The 27415-nt window shown below is 40.4% G+C and overlaps 1 protein-coding gene across 1 annotated transcript in view; it reads right to left on the bottom strand.

Moving 5' to 3' along the window:
* LOC117002430 (protein FAM171A1-like) overlaps positions 1–27415 on the bottom strand; it is a 95833-nt gene that overhangs the window by 36467 nt on the left and 31951 nt on the right. The window contains 1 exon segment of the mRNA XM_033071541.2: positions 1111–1338. Within this exon segment, the coding sequence (XP_032927432.1) occupies positions 1111–1338 (228 nt within the window).

The following is a 27415-nucleotide window of genomic DNA, read 5'->3' as shown; positions in this document are numbered from 1 at the left end:
GAAATACAGTACAGAAAATGTGGAAGAAGTCACTCTTATCTGAAGCAAGTGAAAGCAGATAAGTAAACAGCATGTTGAAATGCCTGAAGCATAATTCTGGGTTTGAAGAGATTCATGTTCCTTTTCTCTTCTGAAAATACATTTGCTACCTGACCTTGCAGTAAGTCACTCAGTCCTTCTGGTTATGTTGATATTAATAAATAAAATGGAGCCAAGGCATGGAGTTCAACACTGCCCTGGGAAACGTATACACTATTTAAATATTAGTGCACTTAAAACCTTACATTGCTTTGTCCCAGGCTGATTATCAAACCTGAGGGATGTGTTTTTTAGGTGTGATTTGGGTATAATACAAGCCTGAGACCATTCCCAAATTACACGAACCTTAATTGTAGCTGAGGATTACAAAAAAGGCAGATGAAACTTGGGATGTGATCTTCATATAGATGTTACATCTCAAGGTTTGAAAGCCACTCTCAATCTGTTCGTTTTAGCAGTACAGAAATAGGCTTCATGACTCAATTTTCCTCTCATATAACTGATGTAAGGTTCTGAGGCATTCTGAGAAAAACTAACATGCAAGTATTTCTGTTATATTTGTTTGCCTGTGGAAGAAGCAAAACCATGCTAATTAAGTTAGTAAAAATCCTTACATCTGGGTAACATAACTGCAGATTAAAACTATTTTATTGACATGGCTAAGAACTAAAAGACCAGGACTTTTTTGTACACTACAGTCTATGGTGCAACAGTTGTTGCTACACCTTGGAAGAGATGCAAGAGTACATCACAGTTGCTGAAACAAGGCTCTTGGAAGCAGAGCTCCCATAAAGAAAATGATCTGGAACAGATTTCTACTTTCTGTGGAGCTGTAGGAGCACCAACAGTTATTTGAAAACTGATGTAGCACTGTATCTCCAGAAAGAGAGTGAAATCTCTGCTCAGCCTTGATGCTGCAGTTTAACTGAGGAAGAAATGTTACTATTTTTGAAATGTGCAGATTTTCCTCCTCCCACCCAGGATCTCAAGCATTGAAACACATCATACAAAACCGTGTAGCTTCCTTTAGATGCAATATCTTACCTCAGAACAAAAATAAAGATCTCTTACCAGGCAATCTTACAGGTTTCCATGGTGCAGAATTTGGCACATATGAATGTTTACTAGCAGTCACTATCAGCTGATTGCCCAATTTATATTGAAACTTGAGGAAGGCAGTGCCATCTGCTCCTGAGGTTCCAGATGCAATGGAGATCTGGTTGGTAAAAATCTCAATGAAGGCTTCAGTTACTGGCTGATGGGTGCTGGCATCACTTACATGGATCTTCAGCGTTACTTCTGTAATGACAAACAACCACAGTGATTATTGTCTGAAAAGCTTCTGTGGGAGGCAGCAGTTAGAACACGCTGACACACCAATGACTGAAAAGACAACAGCTCTGACATTTTGGTGTCACGTAAGACTTTCTGTACTGGCCTGACATTCTCCATTTCAGGCAGTCACTCTTCAGAGACATTGCGGATTCTGCTATAAGCCAGACCAGGTTCTGAATTATTGCCCAACAGCTAACTTCAACCATGAGGCATCTATCTTCCACCTGTGACCCACACGCAGCTGGGCAGCACAGCTCCAGGGCAGGCAACGCTCCCTTTGAGGGGCAACATGTCATCACAGAGTACTGTTGTACTACAGCAATTCTAAATGTGTGCTATCAAACATCCTGTGTAAGGGCATGGAAGCTCTCTGTAAGGTCCCTGCCTTGTTATGCCTCTGCTCCAGCCAGCCTTGTCCAGCAGCAGTGGGGACAGGGAAAGGCTGCAAGTGGGGTATGCTCCTCACTCCTTCCCAAAGCAATTCTCTCTGTGTAGCAATGGAATGGAGGAAATCTGCTGTGGCCGAGGCCCAGGAAGAAAGTGGGCAACAGAGTAGGCTGTGCTGCGCTTGGATGTTTTCAGCTCTGGTGGGAGAGATTGTCCCAGCTGGCACAGGACTTCCCTGGTGATGTCTAACCAAGGTAGACAATTCCCACAGGATCATGTTCTCAAAGCACAGGACAATCAGTGGGATGCAGAGTGCTAGCAGTGACAGCAGCAGTCCTGACACTACTGTATCACCTGTCCCCACAATACTACTGGCGAGAAGTAAAGAAGTGATGGCTAAGGCAGTCAGGAGAATCATACATCCTGCAGATATGCAGTCTGAAGCCAGCACAATGGACTACATTTTTCTTGATTAATTTGCCATTTTTCCAGAAACTAATTACTAGTTTAAATGTTTCCAGATGTACAATATTTGTCCACTCTGGGCACTCCTATGACTAAACCATGCATTGTGTCACCAGGCATTTGTTACATAAAATGGAGTGGCTTGTGCAAGACAGTCCCTCTGGAAGGCATTCTTCTGTATCTATGATTATTTTTCTGTGCCTACAATAGTTCAATTGCCTCATGCTCTAAAGCACCAGCTGTTGCCTTTCTGCAATAACCATGACTTAAATACAATGCTGTGTTGAAAAGACCCCACAATGATCTACTGCTTCCATCAAGACACTCCTTGGGTCCTTTTCACTTCCAGTTGCCTCTTCCTCTTAAATGAACATCTCCCTCCCACTTTTCTGTCCAACTCTCCCCTTTCTCTCATTCCCATCCTAAAGTCTGGAAATTCTGTTGTTCTTGCATGAAGTTCTCACTCAGCTTACCCCATTCCCTAAGGTAGTAGATGGCATTTTGCAAATCCCCTTTTTGTGCCAGGAGACTTCAGCCTCTCACAAGCAAGATCCTCCCACTCTATGTGCAAACATTTCTGCATATGATGCCCAGAAGAGAGAGCATGACCTCCTGTTCGTATATATTCAAAAACATTACACTGATTTCTACATAACAGTACTGGTGGTACAGTTCTGTTCTATTACTAATGCCTTATAAGAATTTATTTTGGTATAAAGCCTGAGCCAGCAAGACATGACACCAAGAAGAAAACACAGAACTCAACAAAATCTTTGTGGTGAGTTTCAATAGTGAAATGACACAACTGAATAGGCGGAAAAACACAGCAACCTGCAAGTTTAACAACCTAAAAGTTTAAAAGGACATGAAGACCTAATACAAAAGTATCAGCACATATGTCCTAAAGGAATTTCAGCCAGAAATATCAGTATATTGGGCCCTTTCACAAGCAGAGACCTTCTCTCTGAATCCTACAGTACTGAAAATACCAGTATCAAGCAGCCCTGAAAAAAACCCCAGTAGAGAAATTCATCATCATTGCAGTCATTGCTTTAGAATTTGGCAATGGGGGATGCCAATTTAGATGGGATCAGCATGAAATACATTCTAGCTATTAAAGAGTCTGGATTTCTTCCAAGTTTTGCATTTAGTAGTCAAAGGAAGCAATGTACATTGAAAAGCAATGTCCACATACTCTGGTGCCCAATACAGGGTGTCTCCTTAGAAACCTTTCCTTGACCACCAAGCAACTTGTGGTATCTTGCGTATGTGAAAGGCAGCCACATTAATCAATGAAGAAAAAAAATATATTCATATATTTACAAATGTGAGGGCAACAAACAGTGTAAGTTTTAATTTTCAAAGTGGAGGGATAGGAGCCAGATAGCTGTGCTCTTAGCATTTTCCACTTTGAATTTCCTAGCAAAGAATGCAAGAATAGATGAGGTTAAGAATAATGGGTACTGCCTTAAAGAAAAAGCAAGAGGACAAGCTTAACATCAGCGTTAGCAATTTCAGTAAAAGGGAATTTTAGCCTTCTCTAAAAACAACCATAGATAAGAAGGAATCAAGGAGCTCTTCAATATTAAATACTAATTAAGGAAGAGGATAAGAAAACAACAGAAGTATCATATCAATTCAATTCATTATATACACCAAAATTCTAGAACAGAGACTACTACTAAAACTGATCATGAGAAAAATCCAATAAAATTTTCCTGTATACACAAATTCATCTTTCTCTTCCCAACTCAGGGAGCTAGCCAGGAAATTTCTTTATCTCTCACTCCATAGCTATGTAAGGACTGGTATCTGCAAACTTCTCTCTTTCTGCATCCCTCTCTCTTTCTGATAAGGAAGGACATGGGTTTCCAAAATCCTTCTTCTAAACAGAAATGACAAAGGCAATCACCCAAGACAGAGGACTGAAAGGCAGCAGACTGGAACTGCTGTTCCAAACTACACAGTCCCTAGATCAGACTTTTTTTTTCTTGTTTTCTTTTTTGTTTTCTCCTTCTTTTTTATATTTAAATTTTTTTTTCTGAGCAGATAGAAAAAATCCTAGCAGCCTGAACAATCCTAATTCCTTTCCATGTGTTATCTTCCCTGACAAAAATGTGAAATGTGTACAACTTGCTTAATTCAGGCCTTCACCCACGCAACAGCTCCTTTTTCTGATCTAATGTAGCAGTGAAGTCATGAAAATTAAACCTACATTATCACTGTAATTTCCACAGCAACTGAATGATTAAAAGCTCAAAACTGGAAGGAAACTGTTGAAGAAAACATCCTCTCAAACAGTGATGTGATGAGAATAACCTATAAAAAGAGACAGTAAGTATCAGAATTTCTAGAATATATTCAGGCACTTCTTGAGGATCAGGAGAACTGGAGAAGGGAAGTAAGGCAGCAGAGTAAAGACAACAAGTAACCCAGGATCAGTCTGATCTCTAATTAATAGGGAGGTCTTAGATCAAAAGGCATAGGTATTACATATACTAGATGAAATCAATTAGTAGCTGTTTAAAAGACTTTTAACTAAGGAATAGAGTATTTAAAATATCTGGCAAACTTTTTAGTTGGAACTCTCAGCAAACAGTGGGTATAAAGCAAGTAGATTATTTTTGAGTTTGCAGCCTACCACAGCAAGGAACTCACACAATCAAAGACACACAACTCAGAGAAGAAGCACAGCTGCAGATGAAGGCAGGGAACTGAAAGCACTATAAGAGATGAACTGCTAAAGGGAAGCCTGCTTCATTGTCGCACTGTTTTATATATAGTAGGAGTATTTGCTAAGTTTTGGAGGAGCTTTGTTCTGTGCTAATAGTGAGATCCTGGAGGGAAAGTGAAGAGTGCTGATGTTTCCTCGTTTAAGAGCCAAAGCAGCACCTCTGGCTGAGGTGACAGACCCTGGGCTGCTGAAATCACCCAGGGCAGCTGTGGTCTCTCTCACTTCTCCAGACAAGCCAGCCACAGTCAGGACAGGCTATGTCTAAGCCACAGCCCTGTCTGATGCACCTGGCTCCTGGCTGGTGTGGTGTGCATGTATCTCTTTCAGGCATCATCTGTCTGGCATGAACTTCCCTGTTGGCTGGTGGCACTGGTGGGCACAGGTACAGAACCAGCCACATGCCTGTACCACTCATGTGTGTCCTGCCATTATATTCTTACAGGAATTCAAGTCCAAAGCAAGAACCACTTAGGTTAACTGTCATTTCCAGAAGAAAAACCACAGACAAAAACATCCTTCCTGGATGGGCAAAAAGCCTGTCTCACTGTTGAGAAGTACAGGTAGGAATGGGCTACTCACAAATGTTAAATAGAGCAACCCTTCAACTCTGCTTCAAGAGTCCTAAAGCAAAATGGGAAAAGAAGGTTAGTGGGAAAAGAGTAAATAAAATCAGCAAATGCAGGGGTAAATTCCACAAAGAGATTAAGGCTGATATATAGGTATGCTCAAGGAAGTCCAGTGTAAATCTGTTCTCTTATAGTCCTTTGTCTTCCTTCAAACAATAAACCTCCTACTTGTTTTTGAAATGAGTGCAAACCAAAACTACTAGTTACTGTGAAAACAGCTGCTTAAGTGCAGCTCCCTCCCAGTTTTCTAGTACTAAATTTATTGCAACCTATATAAAAAACTCCACCATCTTCAAGGTTATAATTTGGGAAAGCGAAAAAAAGGCAAAAAAATCCCTAAATGGTAGCATTCCAATCCAGAATCCCATCTGTCTTCTTAATCTGATTTTTGAGATTTTACTAAGTTTAAACTTTCTCTGAGCAATCCTTCCTGTGCCATCTGCTCTATGAACCCTACTGCCTTGCCTGAAATACAATTAACCTTGAACTATTTCTGCATTTGTAACCCCTTCTTATACTCACAACTGCTCTTTATATTGCTGTGAACTCAGTTTCGGAATGGTTTTCTTGAGGACTGCTGTAATCACTGTGTCTTCTAGAACCAAACTCTTGAAAAGTGGAAAGCACTGGTTTTAGGTGGTTTGGGGTTTTGTTTGTTTGTTTGTTGTACTTTTTTTTAAAGTCAGTAATATAACACATAAAATAAAATCCTGACCAATTTCAGAAAAAGGCAAATTGTCAGATCCCACATACTGGAATAAACAGAGAAAAGTTATGACACAGCATGGAAGTCAAAAGATCACAATCCTATTTAGATCCCAATCCTGCAATTTGGTTTCTGTGCACACACCCCTCTGTCAGGCAGACTCCCACTGATGTCTGCTGGACAGATGATCTCTTTTGGGAACAGGCTGACACAGGCAGCTGCTATCACTTAGCTTTTCCTTTGGGGGTCCCTTATCCATGGACAATGTCAGGATATTACCCAAGAAAGAGATATTTAAATAATCTAGGTTTTGATTAGAAAAAGAAAACTTCCTGCTTATTTAAAAAATGCCATTATGAACTTTATGTAAAATTGTGTCCCCTGCTCTGATTGAGCTTACTGGCAACACGCCTGGCTTTGAATCCTACGTGCCAAATGGATAAGCCTTTCTGTCTCTTAACCTTTTGCCCATGTGTGAGGTCAATCCCCAGCCAAACAATAGGATTTTCATTTATCTAAAGGAAAACATTTTCCTAGAAAAAGGACTGTTCCCCATGCTTTAGTCACAGATGCCAACTCCAGCATTTACATATCGTATCTTTCTAATGTGCTACATCAAGAATGCTCTACTGACAATCACACTTCAAAATAGCAGCAAAGTTTGTATGAAGAAAAGGAAATGTATATGTAACATCCCTCCAGAAGCACACAGACTTCATTGATGTTGTCCAGCTGAAAGTAAGTTCTCAAGTTATACCTCAAATAGCAAACTATGTGTGCTTGAACAAGATTCACAGTGAAGATGATGATGACATCCTCTCTTCAGAACTGGCTCTGGCCCTCATCACAGGAAAATCAATAGTGCTACACAACCTTCCCCTCCAGTACAGGTGACTCAGGTTTCAGCTGGGGTGATTGTCTCCCACTAATATCCAGGGAACCCAACCATGCAGAGGGTGGGACACAGGAGCTCTGATCAGTGCCTGTTCAGCAATTCTCCACATGATCCCAAGGCTGCTGCAGTCCCTGGCATCAAGAAAAAAGTTCTACACTAGTCAGAAATCCAACACAGCTTGGTTCTCAGACCCAGATTCGGAAGGGATTTAGAAAGCAGAGGGGTTCAGAGAAGTAACACATAAAAACCAAGGGGATAGGGAAGCAGCCTTGGGACTAGCATCTGAAGAACATGACCTCCTCTTCTTGCAAGAAAGGCTGGATCACTGTGCATAATAACAAAACTGCAAAACTTCAAGTCAGCTGAGGACCTTTAGTCTTGCCAACAGAGACAGCCAACAGCTGTACAATGAACCTAAGCAAACTCAGGTGCTATTTCTTGCCAACAAGAGAACAGCTTACTCTTAGATAGTAGACTCACTCAGGCCGTGAGAAAAAAAAAATTGTGTTAATAGCATTAATTTTAGTTCTAGGTGTTTAATTAACGCTTGCAATTAATGTTAAGAGAATTAATGTTTGATTCTAGAACATTTGTGAAGCCAGCCCAAGTGGCTGTTTGTGGCACTTCATTTTAGCACTGTAATCCAAATTTGCTAAATACTGTGTACTTTATAGGGGACTTTCAAGGGGATGACTATCAGTAGGGTCCTCTGCACAGAGTACCTGCTATACCTACTATAATTAATCCCACACCTCCGAAGTCAAGAAGGAACTTTCTTGCTCAAATGCACAACTTATTAATTTCTGAGTTTTTCTTTTATTCCTCTCTCTTGCTCTTCCTCAGAAACAGCAGAGTGCAATGAGAACTGCATATTCCACTCTCTTGGCTGACACTAGAGAAGCCCCTGCCTGATGCCTGATCAGAGCATTCTGCTCTTATCTCTGTGGAAAACCAGGATTCAGGACTGTGGAGGAAGCTACGCTCGGGTAGCACTTGGGGCTTTTTCCCCCTTCTCTGCAGATCAAGTTGATTCATCTATATTTCTCATCTAACATTCCTTCCTGCTCCAACTGCCTCAGGCATTGCTGGCACTGTGGCTGGTTCCCCTAGTGCACAAGAATTTAATTTCCAGGGGATTGAAATCGTTTATCCTAACTAAAATAATTAGTCTTAATCCTCAATCTTCAAATAAAGCACAGTTGCCTGTGATATGAAGGTCAGACAGGTGCTCTACTTACCTCTTCAGGTTTAAAATCCATTAAACAAAATGTTCATAAACTAAAATGATAAATACATTCATCTCACAATGCATTATGTCCTAGCGATAATGCACACAATTTTTAGTAAAATGTCACAAAAGAATTCTGTTGTATGAACTAGGGCAATTTATGCCGCATACAATGAAAACCAGGCTACTATACAACCCCTGTATTCAAAGGGGAGGGAGGGGCAGTTACGGGATAATAAAATAAAGACATCCATCATGCAACAGTCCCAACATGTAAAAGAAGATTTGCATATCCTGACCTGCAAGAGCCTAAAGCATTACCACCATAATTAATTTCTTGGGAAAAAAGGTAGGAATTTGCTTTAATTAAAAAAAGTGGGAGCTATATGCATTATGCCCAGATGAGACTCTGATACCCTATTGTTAAGTGATTAAACAAGCATTTATAATTAACTTGAAACTCACATGGCTATGAAACTCATGAATAGCAATAGTTGCATTAACAGGTCTGCCTTTGATCTCTACAGGAACTGTGCATGACACAAACTAATTCTATTTCCAAACCTTGTCTCTTAGACATGGAATTAAATAAAATACTGTCATGGAGCGCAGATGGAAGTTGAGTTTCAAAGCTTTAGCTTGCCACATGCATAATGTATTCTTTACAAGACATGAAAAACTAATCCCTACTTAAACCCCTCTTTTTTTGTAATAGAGTTCTTTGAAACTCTGTTTGGGGATCAATATGGAATGAAAAGTTAATGCACTGATATTTTCCAGTTGCTCAGCATTAGAGTTCTCCACTGACTCAATACCCCAGCTGATTTTGTGACATCAGCTCTGGGGGTAACACCACATCAAGCTCAGCCACTCAGGGTTTTAAGCCAACTTTATACCTACTGCACCAACATTCTAGTTTGGGGGAGGGCACAAAGGGAAAGCTTGGATTTGCTCAGCCACAATGACATGCATTACATTTTCTTAGAACAACTTTATCCTAAGTCTTATTAATAAAAGTATGCATCTGATGAAAGCAATTTAAAGTAGATGTATTCTACGTTTAAGTGATCCACTGTATATTCAATGGGGCAGTGAGGAGACAAGCACTTTTTTGCTTTATTTTTTTTTTCAAGTAGCTTTAATCTTAGGTTTAATCTCTAATTTCCAAAGCCTGTTGTGAAAGAAAAGCTAGATATCACTTTGGAAGAAGATATTATTACTTGGGTTGTTTCTTTTTTAAACAAACCACTGTAACAATTCAAACAAACCCATCTCAAGGGCCTCTCTACATTCCCATTGCAGCCTGCAGTGCAAACTTCCACTTTCATCTCAGTAATCCACTGACGTAAGTTCATGCACATACAGAGGCAAATTAGTGTGCTAAAATTTTATCTAGGCACTTGCACGTTCCCTTTCTTCAAATAACTCAACAGTCGATTTATAATCGCTTCATTCCTTGAAGAGGTTATTCCCAGCTGGCGGACAGGAAAATTAAATTGTAGGTGAAGCTACACATGGTAACCATCTCATTCCTCCAATGCAGCCAGCCTGAGCAAAGAGCTCTGCAGGGTGGTGAGGAGTGCAGCACTGCTGCTCAGCTACTCCACAGCAAAACCAGGAGCAGCTCTTCCACCTCTGTGGCCTGGCTGTGGACTCTTGCTCCTTCTCTTGGGCTACCCCACTTCTCCTTGGACCTGCTGCTGTGTGGGTTTGCATTTACTAACCCAGCACTGCACCAGCCTAACAAACCGAGTGGCTCAATGCCAGGTTATCAGGCTGAACTGCTGGAGGAAGGCAGCCCAACGCGCCAAAATCAGCAGAACAGGCAGGTGTGGGGGTGGAGAGTGGTGGCCAAGTGCAACACTAGCAGAGGAAAAGAAAGGGACCACCCCTGGTAGTTCACAAGCAATTCAGTCAGCTCTGTTGCACCCCTATGGTCACTTTGGAAGGGTACCTGCCCATCTCTTGACCCAGGCAAGCTTAAGGTCAGTATTTGGCATGTACGGTTGCAGTAAACCTTTATTCTACGTTAATTCCAAATCCCATAGTGATTCCCCAATAACTTCCCAACCTCTACTGCTGCATACTGGCACCACAGCAGTAAAATCTCCTGGCTCCATAAGGACAGGATGCTTGTGACAATGCCAGGAAAGGGTTGGTATGGAGCAGCAAGGACTTTTGTACAGGCATTACAGAGTGTTTACAACAGCTCTTGAACACTCAAAAGCCTCTGCAGTCAGTTGGTATTTGTGGCTGGGTGGATGGAGGAGGTTACTGTTGTTTCCTCCAGGCCCTAAAAAGCTTCCTTTTATTAACATCTCAACATGTCACTTTCTGTGACTAATCACAAGAGCACAAAGATTAAATGCCACCCAACTTGTCTATATTGAAATTTTCCTACCCTAAAAAAGTATCTCTTTCCAAGTTTTTGAGATTTTTCTGTTCAAAATTATATTCCTATTTCCTCATTTGGAATAGTTTAAAAATTTAATTAATCTGAGATCCAGGTCTTCCTCTAGATAAGATTTAAATAAAATAGGACCCATTTAGTTCTGGGTCAGATAGTTCCCATTATCTTAACGCTGTAAAGCAACCCCAGCTTAATACATGGCCATTCATCATTACACTTTGTTTTCTCTTTCGTCCAATCTCAGTCACATAGAACCTTCTGATCCAAGTCAATTAATTTTTCAATTAATATTTTTGAACCAGGCTGCCGTACTGTCTATACTTCAGCTATGATGACTGCATATATATATATGCAGTGCATACATTACTGACTCAGCAACCAAAACTTGTGTCAGTTTAAATTACTGTAATAGCTATGGTGATCTTAATTCTTGGCAGGGGATTAATTTTTAGGGCCATTATGATTTCATGAGAAAAATAATTCTGGTCAGATTAAAACTGTGAATGTTGAAAAATTACTTTCTATTCCCCTACAGTGGAAGTCAATTATGTAAATCAGAAGTTATTGGCTCTTCCACAAATTCGCACCATAATGGAAAGGTACAGTTACACTTGGAACATTCATCTTTCTTAGAGTCACTTTATATAAAAACCTCGATGTGGCAATGAGGGTTTGACATGCTGCTCACACACCTTATCTTTCCTTCCAAGATGGGAAGAGCACTGGAGAGAATACCTTTGTAATTCTTGGTCGCCTTGCAGTTCTGATTCTCAGAGCTACTTATCACAGTCACATGATTAACACTGTAGATAGAAATTAAGGTTTGGAGGTCTACAAACCAGGCTTTGGGAATGGGTGAAAGTAACTTGGGAGTAGCCTGCTTGTTTAGGTAGTATTTATAATTGCCAGTCTAAGGGGGGCATCTGAAACGGATGACACTCTGCTGAAGGACTCCTGGAGTTCACAAATCAAAATACTAAAAACCAATGAATCACAGCTTTTCAAACAGATCAGTGAATTATTTGTTCTATTTAGAGATCAATCTTGATGTAAAATGCTGTGACTGGCCAATAAATGGCAGAGGAAGGCTGAGAGGAGATGGGCAAGGGCTATGTGCCCTGAAGCTCAGGAAATAATGCAGGGTGGGACTGACCACAGTTGCTGCAAACAGGGCTGACTGTATCTCAACACAAATGGCACCCGAGGGTGGCCTTTGTGTTAGATGAACAGCTATGTCATTTGACTGAATCCATCGACTACACCACTGCTGAGCGGATCAAATATTTCTCCAAGTTCATTAAAAAAGTGAGAATGTCTCCCAGACTAGCCCAGGGAAGGCATATATACATGACTCAGACCAGCAAAGCATGTAAGAATGAACAATTAGTAACATAAATAAATAAAATCAAAGACAGTTGTGGGCTGGTTTCAACCCATGTATTCCTTCTCAGCAGCTGGTGATGGCCAGCATCATGATAGTGAGCATACTACAGAGACCAAGAACATGTACCACACATTGGTGTAGTGACTGTATTATTTTGTTGTTAATGTATTTTGTATTAACAAAGCACAAATTACATTGGCATAGTGATTTTGGAATATTTCTTATCATTGCGTTAAATAAAAAAAAGTATCTTCAAATAAGTAAACTTGATATTACACATATGGCCTACCTAAAAGTCAGAGCATACAAGATTCTGGCAAATGCTCACATTATTTTCTAGTTTGTCCATTTGACACCATAAAAGAGTTATTTCTTTTACTCTGGCATAAGCCCATTCCAGATATTTGCAGCTGCAAACAGCACTCTGCTCAAGCTCTGCCTCAGCAAAGAATCCCTCAAATTCTTTCATTTTACCCCGTCTGTTTCTTATATTTGTGCTACAAAACACACATCTGCTTAAAAGTAACACCAGCACAAAGAGTTGTTGGTGTTTTCAGTTTGACAAATACAGCCACTTTCCCATTTACAAGCAGATATGTAGAACTGAAAACACTCCAGCAGCGTGCTCTGCTTCCTTGGCACAGACAGCAACATGAATATTTTGTAGGCTACTTAGTCTGTGCATTAAGCAAGCATTATAAACTATTATTACACTGGTTTAAACAAACAGCTGTATGTCTGGAAAGTGACCTACTGTGTGCAAACAATGCTTACAGGAGAAGCAGGAAGAAAGCCTTTCTAAATACCCAAATCACACAGATGCTAATTTATACAAAGTTGCATTAGCAGGATGTGCTGGGGAAATTTGCTGGAATGCAAATGAAAAAGGAGATATCCGAGACCAATAATCAACTTCCAAAAGGGCAAAATATGCTCTATTATATGTTGTGCCCAGAATTAATGTAATGTTAGCACTTGGGGACGTGGTTTTGTGATGAACATGGCAGGGCTTGGTTAATGACTGGACTTGATGATCTTAGAAGTTTTTTCCAAACTTACAGATTATATAATCAGCAGATAAAAGGTTCATGTATGTTATACACATACATATGTATGCTAAATTAAACTGAAAGCACAAGGTACAGCTAATCACACTAAAAATGACAGCATTTACCTAAAAGTTTCCTTGACATAAGTATCAGTCCTTATGACTTCCCTGAAACCCATTCAAAAACCAAGTTTGCAGATACCTTCTTGAAGTGAAGGAAATGTATGTCATGCATTTGTAATTTATTCTGTTCTCACATTTGCAAAGGAACTGCTAAGAAAAATTACAATATTCAACAGCCAAACATTACTTTAAAGGAACTAGCCCAATAAATTTAAAGCATATTCTACCATACTTAGTGACAAATACAATTCCAGTGAGTAGTATCAGAGTGCTAACCTTGTAGCAAACATGTAAAATAGAGATACAGGTTCCTCATCTTTCCTTCTCGAATTTAACAGCTGTAGGAAACCTATAAATACCATTTTTAGCATCATATTCAGTGTCACTTCATGCTCTTATTTTGACATTCACTTCTCTAAATCACTATACACTTAATTTTAAAGTTCACATAATTTCAACATGTCCTGAGATTTGGGAAATTAACATTCCACAATACAAAAGTAAGGTATTCTTTCTGTTTCACAGAGCATATGTTCTAAATCAAAATTGCTCTTTACGTTTTGCCCCTCTTCACACTAAGACTGAAAAAAACCCAATCCACTTAACTCAAAGGATGTGTGTATGTATGTACACTTACAATCTGCAGCACACAGTTGTAGAGGCAGGCTGATTTATTTATTTCAACAACAGGTCTAACAACACAAGCGGCCTGTTGTTCTAAAAGAAATAGGAAAAAGGAGAGTAGATTGCTATTACTGCTCAAAGCCAGCCTGAAGTCCCAGCTAGCCTTGTGCTACCATAACAGCACAAGGGAGACTTTCTGCCATCAGCTGGCTAAGCACAATATGCACCCCTTTAAAGAGCACAGAAAGCAGACAGGTTAGAAAACCCCACAGCACCCATCCTGTAGGAACCAGAGGTCTACTGCAAGGATGAAAACAACCAGTTCAGTTGCCTTAGATGTTTATAAAGACAAAAGGACTTTGGGTTCACTGCTCTGGTACAGGATCGGCAACAAATACCACAACAAAATAGAGCCAGTTCTATGTAGTTACAATAAAATTCTACCGACACATTAACATCCCGTACCCACACACGTGGATGCAACACAGGAAAAATAAAATACAGTAATTTCACGACTATAAGGCGCACCCTTTTGACTAAAATTTTGGTCGAAACCCAGCACTGCGCCTTATAATCCGGTCCACCTTATGTATGGACAAAGTTCAGAAATTTGCCAACCCAGAAGTGTGAGCCACGAGCTGAGCCGTGCCAGCCAGCGCCAGGGGCGGGCGGGAGTGCTGGGGCCCGCGGCACGGGGAGGACACTTGGAGCTGCGTTTAAAAGCTACGCCAATCTGTGAAAAATGTTTGCAAATTTAGCACCGGCCAGTAAATTGTGCAATTCCGTTTCTAATTCGTTACTTTGTTGTGTGCGGATCCTCGCTGCAAAAAAAAGTGCGCCTTATAGTCCGGTGCGCCTTATATATGGACAAAGTTCGGAAATTTGCCGACACCTGGAAGTGCGCCTTATAGTTGTGAAATTACAGTAATTAAAACTGCAATTGCCTTTAATGGCAATCTAAAACAGCTTATCTGCAGACTCAAGTTTCTCACAGAAATGGTGGAGTTACTCTAATACTGAGATGTTCAAGGTGAATAAGGATTTTATCTTCAGCTTCGAACCATTCAATTAGATACTCCTATCTGAGTTGGTAGCTAAATAAAGAAAAATTGAAGCAAGTAAGAATTATTACTAGCTAATAAATATTTGCACTTCCAAGTTCACCTTTCTAGCTATTAAATGAACATTAAAATTAGGCTGAAATTATTTTGTAGTTATATTCACATGGAGTCCAAAATGCTTGAGCAAATAGCACGTAACAGCAAGGTAGCAGTTCGGCTAAGTACAGCAATTCACAGTGTATAGCTACTCCTTTAAAACATGATGAGTCTTATGTTAGCTGCAATATCAAAGCCAGGCAAAATGCATTTTATATTCTTTTCAATGAGTGTGCTTATATACAAAACACTGCTGCCTACTTTGGAGTTTGGTTTAAAAATTCATTTTTGCTACTGCCATGCTAAAACTGCAGTGAAGTGGGTGGAATTTCTTAACATCTCTTTTTAACTAGGAACCTCAGCCAAAGTGTTTTTGAGAGTCACTGCTCCAATTCCCTTGGTAGAAAGGACTTTTAGAAAATCAAATAGGTAACTGTGAAGCAGAATGGGTGAGATTTCATGATCCACTTAGGGATGCAGTGCTAAACTTGCTGTCAACACAGACAGTGGTAGAAGCAGATGGCTCTGCAGGCCATAAGCCACTTTTGCACCATGCCTATCCTTTTCCACAAATTAGAGGGGTTTCCTGGCAAAATGCCCTGGGGACTGCCTGTTACATTAGCAATAACAAAGCCTGGACTCTGAAGATGGGGCCTTCACCTTGATAGCTCCCCTGCTGCCCAGGCTACATCAGGTGCAGAAAGGCTCTGTGAAAGGGAGCTGCACTCGAAGCCAGGAATCCTCTCTGTCAGGAAGAGCCACTGCACAGCCTGAGTCCCTGGAGTAGCATAAGAATGTGCTCAAGCCTGAGGGTCTCACCCAGGAATCCTGGTCAAGGCTACTTTCTTCTGCTCTTGTGCTGAAGACTCGGCTTAAAATCTGCCACCTCTTTGGCTTGATGACCTACTGCTGAAATAACTTGGTTAAGATGACATATTTACACCCTCAGCTATTAATTGTCAAAACTGCTTGTGAAACACCTTACTTCACATTTAGTGACCTTTGTCCTGCTGTCCTCATGTTCTAAGATGCCATCACTTATTAATACACATTTTTTAAAAAACAGAGAAAGCTCTGCTAAATGCAGTTAACTGTAATAACATGAAATAAATTGATTTACACTGGAGCAATATATCTTGTTTAAACTTCATTTTATTTAAGTAGCAGTGGTTGCAAATATATTTAAGTAGCAGACCTGCCACAGTTTAAGAAATAAAACAACAAAACACATGTATACTTTACTTTGGCTCTCTCTACAACAGGACAAACCCTTCCAAGATTCACTGTATCAACACGGAGAGGAAAACAGGCTTCAGAAGTTAATTTAATAAAATGTACAGAGAATTTAAAATTACTTTTTAAAATTAGAGTTTTCATTTTTCAACAGCTTTGTTACAACTCCTGATACACTGCTCCCCAAAAGTGTCCTTTTGAAAATATGCATCCTTTGTAGATCACTCACAGTGACAGCAGGCACACTGATTTCAGCAACTAAAACAGCTCGGCTGAGAAGTTACCAAACCTTTTTATCAAATCAATCAAACCCAGTAACAAGAAGCCCTAAAGCATATAGCAAAATATGTTGAATATCTGAAAGGTGGTATGATCATGAAGGTCAGAGTAACAGGAAGGCCCCTTGGTATACAGAAGTCCTGGAGCTCTTCCCTGCAGGGTGAGGATGCAGGTTCCAGCAAACTCATACAAAAGCAGCATTTTCCTGTCCTTTTGTGTGGGCAGGCCCAATTGCTCTTGCCTATGACTCAATTGCAACAGTTAACAGATGGGACTTGATCTACTCCCTTTTGAAGAAAGCAATCACCTGCCAGTCTGTTTTGGTTTTCCTCTCCCATGGCAGTTTTTTCCAAGCTTCATACAAGGCCCTTGAATGTAAAGATTACATCAAGAGTTACAAATGACACCTGAAAAAGAGCAAGTCATGGGGCTTGCCAGAGTTATACTGCCATGTTTACTGTTACTGGATTTTAAAATATATTTTAAATAGGATCCATAAAAGTAAAAAGGTTAATAAATACTGGTGAATGATGAAGGAAGTCTATAAAGATGGTAGTGGGGCTGCTTCTTAGTTTAGGGTTCTTAGGAAACAGACTCTAGTCACAGACTCTATTTAGGAAATGGAGCTCTGAACTCAGAGAAAGAAAAGTACTCCAATAACAGAGAGTGAAAGTGTAATGAAGAGAGGGCAGCACTTAGCTTTTGTATGAGTTTAATGAAAGCCTATGAATAAATTTATTCTAACAGGTTTTTAGCTTGCAGAGAACCGACAAAACATTTCATGTTCAGTGGGACTTCCACCTTCTATTAGATAAAAAAGATGAGTGAATGTATCCTTGTGAAAGGAAAAGGCCTTTGGACTGAGTTGGCAAGAGCTGTAAATGGACCTTAATATCTGAGGCACACAGCTGGGAGCCCGCCTGCTTACCTGTCACATCTTCAGCCTGGGTAAAATTGCAGGGGAGATGAGGACAGGGAAAGAGGTGGACAATCTCCATTCACTGCAACAGGGACACAAGAGTGAGGAGAGATGCTTACATGAAAGTCACAAGTCTACAGATGTTGTCCCTCCATCTTCCTGAAGTTTAGAAAAAAACCCGCAAATGGGTTTCCCTCCCTGAACACCAGACTCTCCTTTCTTTTTAAGTCCTTATCACATTCCAGTAATTCCTGTCAGCTCTAGCTTGACTGTTGCTATTTGCTTTTACTTGGAGTGGCTTTCAAACTGACCCCAAAGTGTTCAGAAAAGCAAGGGGCAGAGAAAATCTTTTCTTGGTGCAGCAGTAAAAACTAACAGCTACATGATGCCACAGGCCCTGCTCACTGATACAGCCATCGCTCCACTTTCCTGATGTTCAGAGTCTCTGGGACGGAGGTGGAAGACAGCAGCACACAGCTCTGCTCCCAGTCAACAGCCAGGAGCTCTGCTGGGGAAGCTGCCCCATCCCCCAGCCTTGGGCCTGCACACTTCATTGACATCATCCAAGATTTACTCCCCTTCCAGCACATCCACCCCAGATAATGACAACATCTGCTTTGGGCCAGAACACCCTGGCCTTTTGACTCCCATTTTTCCTCTCTCTTTGTGATCGTTTGCTACATTTTATTTATTACAGCAGCTGGATGTTCAGGTTTAAGATCCCCTATGCATGTGGGATTTGTATATGCAAAGTATCATCTCCCCCTGGATATGGGGGTGTTGGGTGGGGGAAGGGAGGAAGAAGAAGAGAAGTTGAGCATTTCAAGCCACGTCCTTTGATTTGCAGAGTAAGTACATCACTGCTGTGTGTTGAGACACTTCGGTCCAAGAGCTGTACACAGCTGTCATGGAGCCAGATCACAGAACCAGGGCAGCTCCACTCCAGCCCTAGCATATTCTACACACTTCTGCCTCTTCCCTCCCACAGATACCACCCTCAGCCTACCACCTCAGGGTTGTCAGCCAGCTGGCAAGGAACTGAGGTGGAGAGGGGAGATCCAAGAATCACAGGCTCTGCCCACTCCTGTCACAGCAGTCAAGACAATCTAAGAGATACAAACACTTGCCTACCCACAAATTGTGCTGTGATGCTGCTCAGGGCTTGCAGAACTATTACACCCATCCCCTGAGAGGCACACAGTGACTCACAGCAGCACTGACTTCACGCCCTGCAAGCATCAAAACCAGCAGCAGGGTATTGGGGGCAGGGGAAGGAATATTGAACAGCATGCCCTGAAACCACCTAGGCTGTGCACAACAGCGACTCCAGTCTTGTGGGACAGGACCCAGGGAAACACCGTAGCTCTGGGATCAGCACACACTGCCCCAACAGATCCCAGCCCCATGCCGGGAGGACACCTAGCAGTATGCCATCCCTCTGACTTCTGCAGCTTGCTCTCCACAAGATGAATTTTGAAATGCTGTAACCCATCTGGGTCCCACCCTAGCTAGAACTGCAAAGCACATGGTGAACCCCTTCTCCCCCTGAAGCTTTGGCATAGATTGTGTGACAGCACTCAGCATCTGGGACACTTGCAAGATAAAAACAGAGCACACTGCAATCAGAAAGGCATCTAACATTAGCACAACTCTTGCAAACACTTCAGCAAACCATAGGTTAAGTAGCGACGTAAGCACTAGAAGATGATCTGCACATTGCAGATTATGGGGGAATTAAAAAAGTCAAATGGAAAAGATTTGTCACTCAGGAGAGATGCAGGACATCTACACACATCAGCAATAAGATACAAAGCAACACCTAAAAACATCCAAAGGGAAAACTAGTAAATAGTATGCTTAAATGTAATATGTGTGTTATAAATGCAGTATGCGATATAAATATTTTTTATATCCCGCCTTGCCTCCAAGAATCTTTGTGGGTTCCTTTGAAGTTAAATGTCTACAGATTATTCTTATTTTTTAAAAACAGTTTAATTATGTTCCTTGTGGACAGTAAAATATTTGCAAGCTTTCAGACAAGAATTTTCCAATAGTTTTATCTGGAATGCTCACTGGTTTTGCAAAGGACAGCTCTAGGACTCTCACTTGCACATTCAGCTACTTCAGAAACTGCAAGCTTCAGCAAGTCCAGAAAATGAAGTTTTCTAAGCAGTCTGTATATAACTCCATGATTCCAAAAGGCTGTAAGTGCTCCTGTGACATCAGCATACCTTGGAGAAAAAGTCAAGCAACATTTGGAGTATAGATTTAAGCTATTTTTGAATTATCTGCCATTACACACCTAAAAAACTAGTTCTAAATTGTTGAAAGGTTAGTATAGGAAGAAAATAGTTAGTTCTTAACACTAATACAATTTTACTTCGAAGTACCAGAGACCATACAGAAATAAAGAGCAGGCAGCTGTTTAGTTCTACACCCAACTCATATCCAGCTGACAGACCACCATAAAATGAGCACCCAGAAAAGCAAATTTTTAAGGTTCAAGTGCATAGACAACACCTCAAAGGCCAACAGCACCAGAAGTGTGAACAGCATTATGTATCATATCTACCTTCTCCAGACTTGTAAGCTTCCTTTGCAGTAATTTGGTTTTTACTATACTGGGATTTTTGAGAGATTCACAAGTGCCATTGGTGAGGAGAGCTTATTAATACACAGATTATTCAAGTTTTATATACCACAATATGAAGATTTAATCAACCTTTGTTTTTAAACAGAACACGTACGACAAATTCATAGTTTACCACAGAACTTCAAAACCCACACAAAACAGGTATTTAGAATTATTTTCACTTATATCCGGTCTGAAAAATTCTACAGTAATTTCTTCACTGAACTGATATTTATATAGTTATTAAAAATCCCTTAAATCATCTGATATGTATGAAACTTGATTCCAAGAACACCACTTTCATAATAGTTTTAATGCAGTATAAAGGGCAGTGAAGGTCACCAAGTAAACAGACCACTCCCATTTTCAGCCTGTGCCCTGCCTGGACTTGGAAACAGAGGCAGGTGGGAGGGTGACTGGCTAAAGTTTTGTAGGGAAGAAAGGATGACAAGCACTCCTGGAGTTTGAAGGAATAGACTACAGTCAGATACGGGAATAATTTCTCAGTTCTCAACACTCCTCATGCCAAGGAAACTGGCATGTTTAGCCAAAGTCCTCTTTCCCACATTGCTCCCCTCCAGGGAAGTGTGACAGATGCTACAGGAAACTGATGTTTCTATTATCTTCTATTTTGTTTTGTTTGGGGTTGGGTTTTTCTTTTTTTTTTTTTTTTTTTTTTTTTTTTATTTTTTAAAAACAGGGAAAACAGGGATTGATAAGAACTTGATATTTTGTGAGCTGTGTGGTGACCACATAGAAGTGTTTCTTCATTGTGCTGAAGGAAAGACTGACTCCTTGGCAAGTACGTTCACAATGCTTCTTTATTCAAAGCCAGCTAAAGAGGGCTCACAAAGGGGTGAGTGGGCTGACGATGACAACCTCTGCAGAACAGGCAGGAATCTGGTGACGCACTAATCGCTGCCTTGCTTTTCTCACTGCAGAACCCCTTGTGTGCCTGTTTCAGAAGCCAATTCTCACCCTGTTTTGCTGCCACAGCAACACAGAAACCATCGTGTGGGAGTGCTGAAAACAGATTTCCTTGTATTACTGAAACCAAGAGATCCAGCAGTAGATGAGGAAGAACCACTCTTTTACCATCTTGTGGACTCATCACACTCGAGTTTCAGAGACAAAGCAGTTTGAGGCTCTTCCCCTCACTCAGTCTTCAAATAAACTCATGCACACACTCTTGCCCCCACAGATAATACTGGACAAGAAAAATACTCCTGACTTTTCTCGTTCTTTGAGGAGATGACTGTTTTCTCAGCCTAGCCTTGGGCTGACTCGAAGATCTACAAACCTCTACAGCATCTCATTAGAAAACTAAGATTTGGGATTTGGGCTTGCTTTGCAAGGATGTTGCTGCCTTTTTTCACTTTACAGGAAAAAAAACACATTGAAGGAGGAAAGAAAGGCTGAGCAGATCACTGAGACATCTAATTACACTTTGCTTTTTTAACTTCAGGTAGATTTGTAGCTTTTTGACAAGTCTATAAATGATACAGTTTTTCATTCTGCATTACAAACGTTAACAGTCAATACCCCAACAGCTACTGAAACAGATGATAGGTTGCTGAAATTCTGTAAAGTAGAAAATTCCATCTCTGGGTGGTGTTTTAGAAGTAATAGCTTCCCTCCTGTGCTCATAGGGAGGTGAAGCTAACAGCAGGACACTCACTAAAAGCCCACTGCTTCTCTCACACTCTATGTTACAGACAGAGCATAACTTGGCTACCTGTCATGGTCCGCATAACCTGAGCGGGGGTCGTGATGGTTTGTTCGACCCCAGGGTGCAAAAGACAAACGAGAAGGGACTAAAGTTTTATTCAGTAACAAGCAGCAATGCAGTTTATTAAGTGCCAACAACTCAGTTTGCTATAAAGGGGAGAGGGAGAGAGATAAAGGAAACAAAGTAAAAAAGGGAGAGAGAATGGGGGGAATAGCTACCAACAGATGGGACGTCGTCCTCGGGTCATCTGTCGATGTGGGGAGAAAGAGATCTCAAAACAGTCTCTTCAGAAAGTAATTATTTTCTAGCTCATTTCTAAGGCGAGTGGCCTCTGGCCAAAAGGTGGGGAGATTTATGGACTATTGTGTGTGGGGCCCGTCGCTCTGGGAAGCAGGTGCAGAAAGTACAGCTCTTCCAGCCCTGTACCTGCTGGAATGCAGTGTGCTGTGACAGTCCAGCACACACACCTGTACACAGTCCCTTGGCAAGCATCCACCTCGGCCAGACCAGCAACTCCTGTCCAAAGCGAGAGGTCTCAGGGTCTCAGGGTCTGCAGTCATTTCAACGATCATGAGGCAGATCAGGCAATCATTGGACCGACCCTTACACCACCACAGGAGTCCAACATATTTTATTACTTTACACCCTCATACAGTTTACAACTATCAGTGATACTACCACGTGGCCTATCCTAAAATTGTATTTTCATACAGGAGAAGGAAAGAATGTTCAAGATGAGACATTTATTAACAAGGAAACAGTTAAATGGAAGTTTCTAATTTCTTCAGCCAAGATAGAACTGATACATTAAAATCAGAGTATCACTTAATTTCACTGCCTCAGTATATTCTCTTACTTGGGTGACTATTTTCCTACAAAACTTTGCGGATTTTATGCATTACACTTCTTTTGCATTCCCTCTTTAATGGAGGTACTGGCTCAGAGGCATAAAGGAGAATGAAGACTAATTTCCTTGAAGTTAAATCAGTTTCCACTTCACGTGGGCTTTGCTTCAGTGCTGGAATAATCCATCATATGGTATTAATACTGAGCTAAGAAATCCAATCAGAAAGGCCTCAATCATATTACAGTTGTAGGCTCACTTTAGCTCAGCACCATTCAATTTGGTGGTTGTTTAATTCTAAGTGGCAAGCAAAAACTTCTACCTGATATTTTGAGGACTAGAAGATTCCAGTTGTAGCTCAAAACAGGAAGGAATATTTATTTATCACCATATGAACATAACATGTTTAAGAATTGAAGTATGTAATCTCAGAAGAGACACAGTAATGTGGCCTGGCTGCTGGAATCACTATCTATGCATAGTGTGCCCACTGATAAAAAACTATCTTGATGCAAAATCCTACAGTGACAGAGCCAGAAGCAGAGCTCTCTGAAGATTCTCCTTTCCCCCTGGCCAAGCAGACACCACATCCTGGTGGTTGTCAGACAGTGCTGGGAGAAGGAAAATTGTACCACAATGGTCTTTAGCGACCTCCAGGTCCACTGAGGTCACTCTCCATGACTGGAACTCCTCAGGGGCTCTGCAGGTTTCATCAACCCAAGAAAGCAACAGGACTGCTCCATGCAGGACTGCCACTCCCTATTTGACCTGCTTTTCAGATCTTTCATCTTACTTTGACTTCCTTTCTTCAGGGATCTAAAGTGCTGCAATTACCAGACCAAGCTCCAAGAGTGTAAAAATCTGGCACTGAGAGACATAATGAGGGATTTTTTTATGTTGCCAGAAGCATTCAAATCCAACTATTCAGGGAAGGTCAATATTTCTCCAGCGACAATGCAGAATACAGTATGGTTTTTTTGGTACTTCTATCTGCAAGCAAGTTATACACCCATACTAGATTAAAATTGAGGTGGAAAAACATTACATATACCTACATGAAGATTTATGTAAAAAAATCATAAGGCAACTGGAAAAAGGTTTATAGTCAAACCGTCTCTCCAAGGAGTACTTGGAAAGCAAAGGGAAAAGGAGACTGATGGAGCAGCACTCCCTTCAGTTAACTAAGTTCAGCCGTATTAATTTATTAAACAGATGTCAAAGACAACAAATCATTATTTGTCCGTTTAGCACAATTCCACAAAACAACCTTTAAACCTCAGTGGTATTATCTCCCTTTGCTTTCTGAACACGACAAAACTGCTAAAGAGATACTTAATCAGCCTGCTATAAATGTTGATACCACTATGAAGGTGAAAAAATGCACAAACCCTTTAGTTTGCTAGGAAAATTATCCAAGGCAATAAAATTAAGCAATATTATAGTTTTCAAATGTTTCAGTTAGAGATTTCCTGGAATCTCCATGAAATCAATCCACAAACACAATGGCAACAGTAAAACCTGCTTACAAAATTAAGACTCCTGCATTTGATATGCTTATCTCACCTTTTAATTATGCCTAAAAATGAAGAGGGTTGAGATTTTAATTGAGATGTCCCACGTCTTCCCACTGTATGTTTTTTTCTGCCCACTGTCCACTGTGTTTAAAAGAGAAAGTAGAGTGGATGTTGTACAATTTTATATACTAAAAAACATGCCTCATTCAAATGGGGATGCAGTAAGTTGTTCTAAAACATGGTGGAAGAGTGAACTCGCTGAGAGATGTACTTCAAGAAAACACAGTGAAAGAGTTCCATGGAAAAGACAGACACTAAAGCAGCCTGGAAACTGACATAAAAAGAAATCTGATTTTTCTCTATACTTGACAGAGAATATCCTCATCAAGCCACTTTTTAAAATCAATTGGATTCCATTTCTCCTTTGAGTGCTTTCATTCCTGATGCCTCCTAATGACTGTTTGCACCTCAATTTCCTTTGACATTTAACATGCACATTAAATGCTAGGTGAATGTTAAAGTATCTTACTTAACAGTTCCTATATATGAATATAAAGGATAAATCACCTGAATTACAGCCAATCCCCCTCCCCAAAAAAAACCCAAAAAGCCCAACCACAAGCAGAAGCCAGAGCTGTAACAGTGCATTAATTTACCACAACGTCATAAACAAAGGACAGTAGTGGGCAAGCTTTCAAAGTACAAATTTTTCTACTGTGAGAGTCCTCCTGTTTTCAATCTGTTACAGCTAAATGCCCATGCTCATTAAAAGCATGCTTTGCACAAATAGGACTTAAAGAGCAATGAAATGTTTACTTTCAAGTAAAAAATGTGGTTGCCCACAAGTCAACATGAAATAAGAAAGCAAAATGCAAAAGCAGTATCACTTACCTGTCAAGAATACTATAAACCAAACAAACCCACATAGTTCCACTGTACTTTTTCCAACACCACCTATAATCTTTCACTTTCAGCCAACTTAAATTGGCTTAGATGACTACTATAGTTTCAGTGTTCTTAAGGTTCTTAGTCAATTTAAGCATTACAGTAAATGACCAAAATTTTAGTAACTCATAATTTTGGTAAGTATTTAGGAAAGTTACTTGATGCATGCCTTCAATTAGACCTCCTTGATGAATGCAGAAAAGGCTTACTACCTACCTTAGTTTGCATTTACAAAACACACAGTACACAAGACTTCAGACAACCTACCTATGGAAAACAAAGGTGGAAAAAGCTACATGAGTGAAAAAAGAGCAAATTTAAATCTTCAGAAAATATCCTCAGTTAACTACATGGACATTTGACTGAAGGGATATTTTTTCCTGAGTATCCAACATACAAGAATACGGCAGTCCCTTACCATCATCTGCCTTTTTGCCTTGGGCTGGGGAAGGGGACAAAAAATGAACAAATGTACACAATTTTCTTCTGAGGACAGAAAGCTCCTCTGGCACACACCACTGGAAAACAGCACTGATGCAATTATCATGCGGAAGCAAAGCACACAGAATTTCAAAGTGTAATTTGACTACTTTCCCATTTTTTAAAGTCACATTTTTTCTCCAAGATACTAATTTCTGGTAAGTACAAACCTAATTGGTGTTATAAGCATGCTATAATGGACACAACTTCATATTCAGCTGTACCAGAACTGTTCTGAGCTCCTTTAGCAATAGCACACAGATGCCAACCATTTTGGGGACTCTGGATTAGGCAACACACCCCACAGAAAGGATAACATCAAAGAAATTAACCATTAAAGGGATGCTTTTCTCTAAAGGAAGCTTGGTTAGAAAGATCTGGAGGGTCTGCAGATTTGTCAATTCAGTACCTCTCTTGCTCTTTATCAGTGCTTCTGGAATATGACTATAATGTCTGGATAGGAAGGGGGAAACTCCATTAAGAATGCTAATACTTGTGGGAACTTGAAGTAAAGACATTTATATTTTTAGTAGCCTCATGACCCTGTGTAACAATTCTTCAACTTTATAGGAAGTAATGCTACAAGGAAAGTGTTCCCTGGATTCAGGAATGCCGGTTATTACTTTCTCCAAGCCTTGTCTTGTTGCTAAAAAGAGTGAGTGTGAGCATATGTCTGTGTAGGGGAGGAAGGGAGGGAAACCTGCTATAAATATTGATGCATGATGACCTTCAGAAAGTATGAGAAGAGAGGAGATTCCAACTTGGTCTAAAACTACTTCATTTTTTCTCAAGTGAAAGATATATTTCCTCTCTCTTCTTATGCCCAACTATCAGCTTTTTGTCCCCCTATATCTTAGCAGTATCATTTACATTTAAAAGCAGCAAAAAGCCAAGTTCTTCTTTGGTTTTACTCAAATTGCAGCTTCCCTGGTGCTGATTGTACCCATAGTCCTCAAGTGTCCACTCTATAGATTCATATCTCTGATAGGTCATGATAGTTGCTTTACTGTTTTTAAACATCAACTTTTCCATAATCCACGTATCCTAATTATCTTGCCAGTGAATATATCTCCAGCAGGTTGGAAAGAACACAAAATGAACACGACTGCTGGTATAAAAAGTCAACCAGACATCACAGTTCCACTGAGACAGAAGAAGACTGTAGCCTCTTGAGCCATAAGAATTTTGCAAAGTGCTTTTCCTCAAGATAAGAAAACTATCAGAAGACTCTTCCCCAGGCAATTCTAGGAGTGTCTGAAATCAAGCGCAATGTAAGTCACTGTCAAGCACGGTTAAGTTATATCTTGACAGCAAAGGCAAATTCTACAATGGAGCATGAATTACCATCAACCTCCTCAACTAACCACTTAAAACCAGAGAGCCTCTTAACCAGTCAGCCATTTTATATTAGTTATCAACAACAATGATGCAAAATATTAAAAGTCTACCAACTCCACTGCTGAATTAACTTTTTGAAAAACAGGACTGTATTGTCCTCAAAAAACAAACATATCCAAATTATTCCCCTACTGCAATGCAGGGTACAGTGTCCTTTAACTAACAACAAGCAAGGCAGAGAATTGACAAACCCATTGATTTCTGTCTGTGTGTTTGAGATGGGTTTTAGCCACACAAATTTAGGGTTATCCAGAGCCGGAGGGTAGGTACAGTGCACCTGA

Source organism: Catharus ustulatus, chromosome 1 (assembly GCF_009819885.2).
Source record: "Catharus ustulatus isolate bCatUst1 chromosome 1, bCatUst1.pri.v2, whole genome shotgun sequence".
Classification (NCBI taxonomy): Eukaryota; Metazoa; Chordata; class Aves; order Passeriformes; family Turdidae; genus Catharus; species Catharus ustulatus.
Note: the sequence above shows the minus strand (reverse complement) of the source record. Positions and strands in the feature narration are given on the sequence as shown.